The following is a 5,470-nucleotide window of genomic DNA, read 5'->3' as shown; positions in this document are numbered from 1 at the left end:
TGCTGCTGGTGTTGACGTGGCAATATCCACACTCAAACCTCTTTTTTTTTTTTAACATTTAGAAATTACAAAATAGATAAAGAAAACAAGTAATAAAACTAGGATTTATTAACGTAGGTTTTTAAGACATAAATTAATAAATTATTTTAAGAAATCTTTTATTAGAAATGGAAAAAATTGTAAAAAATTCGGAAAAATTTTCAATTTTTAATAATTTAAAAAAAAATTATTAATATATATTTAGCTCATATATTAACCGGAACCATAAATTTAACTCACGTAACACCAACAGTTGAGAGGAAACCTAAAAAAAAAAAAAACAGATGAAAGGAAACCAAACCGGATCTGAAAATCTGAACCGCTCTTCGACGCTAAAAAATATATATAAATAGTAAGTAAAGAATTTTGATCTCACTCCCAATCTCTCTCTCTCTCTCTCTCATAGTGAACTGTCTGAAAACACACACACTGGTTCCCTCACAACAACACGTCTCTATCCACAAAACTCTCTGTATTATTCCCTCGTGCCTATCTCCAACAATTCTCTCTCTCTCTCTCTCTCTCTCAAAGTAAAGAATTTTTCTCACACCAATAAAAGTGAAAAACGCTCTTCCATCTCAAAACAAAACCCACAGCATTTCATAGTTGTAACTAACCAAAAAAATCGAAGTCTGTTTTGAAAATATTTGGGTCTGAAATTTTTGTGTGTGTTATGAGTTATGACAAATATACGGAGCATAATTCAGGACATGAGGTCCAGGTCGAGCAGGGTGGTGCAGGACCGGTTTTCGGCTGGGCCGCCGTCGTCGTCGGCGGCGGCGGCGGCGGTCGAGGTAGAGGATGGTATGAACCAGAGCTGCTGGGCGAACATGCCGCAAGAGCTGTTGAGAGAAGTGCTGCTGAAGATCGAAGCTTCCGAGAGCGCGTGGCCTCTACGTAAGAACGTAGTCGCGTGTGCCGGAGTTTGCCGGAGCTGGCGTCACATCACCAAAGAGATCGTTAAGATTCCTGAACTTTCTGGAATCCTGACCTTCCCAATCTCCGTTAAGCAGGTACTACTCAATTTTTTGAATTTTTGATTTTTGGCGTATTTGTGTGTTTGATTGGAAAGCTAGGGATTTGAAATTAGTTTAATTGGTTTGGTTTGGAGGAATTGGATGCTAAAGATTTATGGCTTTGTGTTTGTATAACAATTTGTTCTTTTTAATTTTGTTTTTCTTAGCTTCAATTGTTTTAATTATAACTTTTTTTTTTTCTCACTTGTAAATAGAGGTTAAATTTAAGAGTTTGGAGTTTTGCTTGTGAGATTGTGATTGCAATGTTTCATTACTATATATAGTATGGTAGTTTGTTTGAGAATGGCAATCTATTTGTGTATTCATTTTGGGAAATTTGATTTTGCTAATAAGCCAGTATTGATGGTTCAATACCCACTGGTAGAGGTGCGTGGGTAACTTATAATTTTTTTTTTAAAAAAAAGAAGGATAAATGTTCGTTTCTTATAGCTTATTTTTGATGGCATATTTTGCCCGAAAAATCTACCTAAAAAAAAGCAAGGCTTTAAAAAGATATTGTACATTTTGTTTTAGGATGAAAATAAGCTGAACCAAACCGGGTCTATGTGATTTTGGGATGGAGACAAAGATTGACTGCCGGTTTAATGTTTATCTGTCTATGCTCGATTGGCTTGGATTTTTTTACATACTGGGAAATTATGTTTCCTTTTATGTTTGCTTAAAGCCACATAGGAGGGGAGTTATCTTGTGCAAGATTAATTAAGAGAAGAACAAAGTTTCCCTCCAAACTAGTTTGGAGAGAAACTCTACAAACTCATCATATATCTTTATATTGAGTGTGAATTTTGAAAATCTAACCGTTAGATTACATGTTTTTATTACATTCTTAATACTTACAAAATTTCAAGAAGATCAAAAATCAATTGTTATGTTATCAAATAAATGTTATAATTTCAAGTTTTTGTGATCTAAAGTTGTATATAAAAAATAAGTTAATTGATCAAATAACAAATAACATCCAATTTGAACGAAATTTGATACGTATGTTAAGAACACAAGAAACATGAAATTCAACGGTTAAATTTTCAAAATTCACACCCAAAAAAAGAAATATATGAGAAATTTGAAGAGTTTCTCTCCAAACTAGTTTGGAGAGAAACTTTGTTCAAGAAGAGAATGATGTTTTAAACAATTTTGTTCATTTGGGGTTGATGACAGTGACAATGCATGGGACCGCCTACGTTAAAAAAAAAAAAAAAAAAATCATTGCTAGCTTTTTCATAGGAAATTGTTCAAAGCTTGCTTCTAAATGTATCAAAGGCTCTTTACGGGACCACTTTGTAGTTTCAATCAGTGCAGGTCCATCATAATATTTGGCTTCAACTTTTTCAAGATTTTATTTTTTATTTTATCCCACAAGATAGATATTTTGTGCTGCTTTGTATTATTTGAATTAAAATTCATCGGTGTGATGTAAATTGGACAGTGACTGTATTATTTGAATTATAAGTCATCGGTGTAGTGTAAATTGGACAGTGACAGTAAGTATCCTGTAATCGCGCACTTGTATGCCGTAATGAATCATTTGGACTGGATTCTGATGGGTGCTTTCAACTGTGAAATTTTAGGATTTCTTTTGTAAGTTCTCTTTAGTTTTTCAGGTTGCTAAAAGTTTTTTTGGTTAATGTTTGCAGCCTGGTGCAAGGGATTCTCTCATCCAGTGCTTTATAAAACGGAATCGGTCCTCTCAAACGTATTATCTTTACCTCAGTTGTACTAATGGTGAGAATCTTGTATGTTGAACCAGCATTTCATGGTACTTCAGATTGTTATTTATAAGTTGCCAGTATAGTGCTCAAAATTTTTACTGGGAACTATCATTGATCGGGTTCTGTTTAAGTAGTTTGATACAACTAATTGCTTGATTTTTTTTTTTTGTTTCAAATTTGTTCGTTTATTTTGGAGGGCAATGGACCTATCTTCTTCTGGTTTCCTTTTTGAGCTGTAAACATATTGACTTTTTGATTGTCTAGGTCCAGCCATTGCTGAAGATGGAAAATTCCTTCTTGCTGCACGGAAGTGTAGACGCCCCACATGCACAGATTATATCATTTCCCTACATGCTGATGAAATGTCAAAGGGAAGCAGCACCTATATTGGGAAACTAAGGTGTGCTCTTAGAGGCACTTGAATTGACTTTTTTTTTTGGTACATGTGCGCTCAACTATAAATAACGTATATTTTCCTTTTTGTTTCTTTGACTAGATCAAACTTTTTGGGAACAAAGTTCACAATATTTGATGGGCAGCCACCTCATGCAGGTGCCAAGATTACAAAAAGTCGCTCCACTAGGATGGTGAATTCAAAACAAATTTCACCAAGGGTACCTGCTGGCAACTATTCAGTAGCTCACATCTCATATGAACTTAATGTGTTGGGTTCCAGGTAAGAGTAAGCAAATGCAGCTAGTTGTAGATATTTTCTGTGCAGGAGGAGTGATAGATATTTAGTGTTATTAACTACTTTGTTACAAGAGTCAATGTGATTTTCCTCTGTTTTTTCCCTCACAATTCTTGCAATTGCATACCTATTTTATGTACCATACAGGGGTCCTAGGAGAATGCAGTGTACCGTGGATGCCATTCCTTCCTCTGCAATTGAACCTGGAGGAGTAGCCCCCACGCAGATGGACTTTTCCCTTGGAAATGTAGACTTCTTTCCCTCAATGCCTTTTCTCCGATCTAAATCAAATCACATGGAGACTTTCTCATCTGGACCACTGGCCAGTCAGAAAGATGGAGTTCTGGTATTAAAAAACAAGGCTCCGAGGTGGCATGAGCAGCTCCAGTGTTGGTGTTTGAACTTTCATGGACGAGTGACTGTTGCTTCGGTGAAAAACTTTCAATTGGTGGCTTCTCCAGAAAATGGTCCATCTGGACCAGAGCATGAGAAGATCATCCTCCAGTTTGGGAAAGTTGGGGAGGACTTGTTTACCATGGATTTCCGGTACCCTATCTCAGCATTCCAGGCATTTGCAATCTGTCTCAGCAGCTTTGACACCAAGATTGCTTGTGAGTGACACTTATGAACAGGTTTGTTTCTAATTATTTGAAAGCTGAATTTCCAGAAGCTAATTCAACTGCAAAAAGGCATCGTGACAACTCTGCCATTCTCCCTCTTTGTTTTTCTACAAACACGTATATATAAGATAGGCTGCTTGGGCTTACTAGTGAAAGAAACTTCAGAATAATCTTTGTACAAGTTGATGAGTGTGCCTAAATGTGTTTAGTCTTTGAATTTTGGTACATCGTTGGCATGGCATGAAATAGTCTTCCATAAGTCTGAGCTACAAAAGCTATTCAATGTAGTTAGTGCCATTTCAGTTATTCAATTGAAGATTATCACCAGCACAGCCTCCACTTACCCGCACAGCCTCCACTTACCCTTCTCTATCCTTCCACTGTCAACCTTGCGAGCTTTTACCATTTCCTGCCAATCACTTGCACACCATAATGCCGTCATCTTGTCCTTGTTAGTGAAATATCTCATGCTTTCCTTGAGTATTCTTGGTCATCTGATTGTTCTTGTTGCTGCGCATGTTAAATTTTCCACATGTTGCTTAAGGCCTTGTGTGTGCTTTGATGTATAATATTGATAAAGTTACTTCCTTGATTATTTTTTCCATTGTAAAAAAATGCTAATAGTTTTATGGATGAATTAAATTAATGTGTGTTTTCCTTGGACCAGGAGAAGCATGGTTTTAAAGGTCATATATAGCAGGTTGTAATGCAATAAACTTGGAGAAGGTAATTGAAAATGGTGTAACAACATGCATCTTTGGAGAAGATTCTGGGCCGATTTCTTACTTCATTGACTGGGATGTAGACCTTGTTGAACGACCGCGAGAGTGTATGAAATTAAAAGAAAGTCTTGAATTTGGGAGGCTAGCCACCCAGCAGTCTCTGTATAATTCATCCTGTTTGTGTAAATAGTAGCTTTTTTTTGTATACAGTTTGCCTCCGCTTGTGGTTTCATTGGTATTTAATTTAATCTTTCTGAATTTCATATACTGAATGCAAATATAATTCAATTATTATGATATATTCTTGGTTTGGGTATTATGGGACTGCAATAATTTCTAATGAACAATGGAGCTCTTCCTTTTTACTCCTTTGTTTTTGTTTTTTAATGTTCCACGGGAAGATACAAACATTAAAGGACCCTAGTGATGATGTTGCAGCCACACCCAACATCTCTTATTGCTATTCAAAATCAAACTTCGAACCAGTTTTTACCTGTTGAACCAATCTGATCAGACGGTTCTACGGTATAAAATTATATCACATTAGTAGAATATTTGAGATATGGTAAATCTTTTAGGTTTGAGGGAAACAGAAACAGTTAAGTTGGAAAATGAGAGAGTGAGTATTGCTATTCAGAATCATACTTCGACC

General features: G+C 35.9%; 1 protein-coding gene across 2 annotated transcripts; it reads left to right on the top strand.

Annotated features, from left to right (window-relative positions):
- The first annotated feature begins 408 nt into the window (after positions 1-408).
- On the top strand, positions 409-5,117 carry LOC126689167 (tubby-like F-box protein 3). 2 transcript variants are annotated; one of them, XM_050384224.1, is made up of 6 exons: positions 409-1,052; positions 2,711-2,798; positions 3,050-3,185; positions 3,282-3,461; positions 3,624-4,087; positions 4,764-5,117. In XM_050384224.1, coding segments are annotated over exons 1-6 (1,203 nt in total). In that variant the 5' UTR covers positions 409-719; the 3' UTR covers positions 4,766-5,117. The 2 variants fall into 2 exon arrangements, with proteins under 2 accessions (XP_050240181.1, XP_050240180.1); XM_050384223.1 differs by lacking the exon at positions 4,764-5,117 and having other exon boundaries at positions 3,624-4,108.
- Positions 5,118-5,470: the final 353 nt, after the last annotated feature.

Source organism: Quercus robur, chromosome 6 (assembly GCF_932294415.1).
Source record: "Quercus robur chromosome 6, dhQueRobu3.1, whole genome shotgun sequence".
NCBI lineage: Eukaryota > Viridiplantae > Streptophyta > Magnoliopsida > Fagales > Fagaceae > Quercus > Quercus robur.
This window is presented reverse-complemented; position numbering and strand designations above follow the sequence as displayed.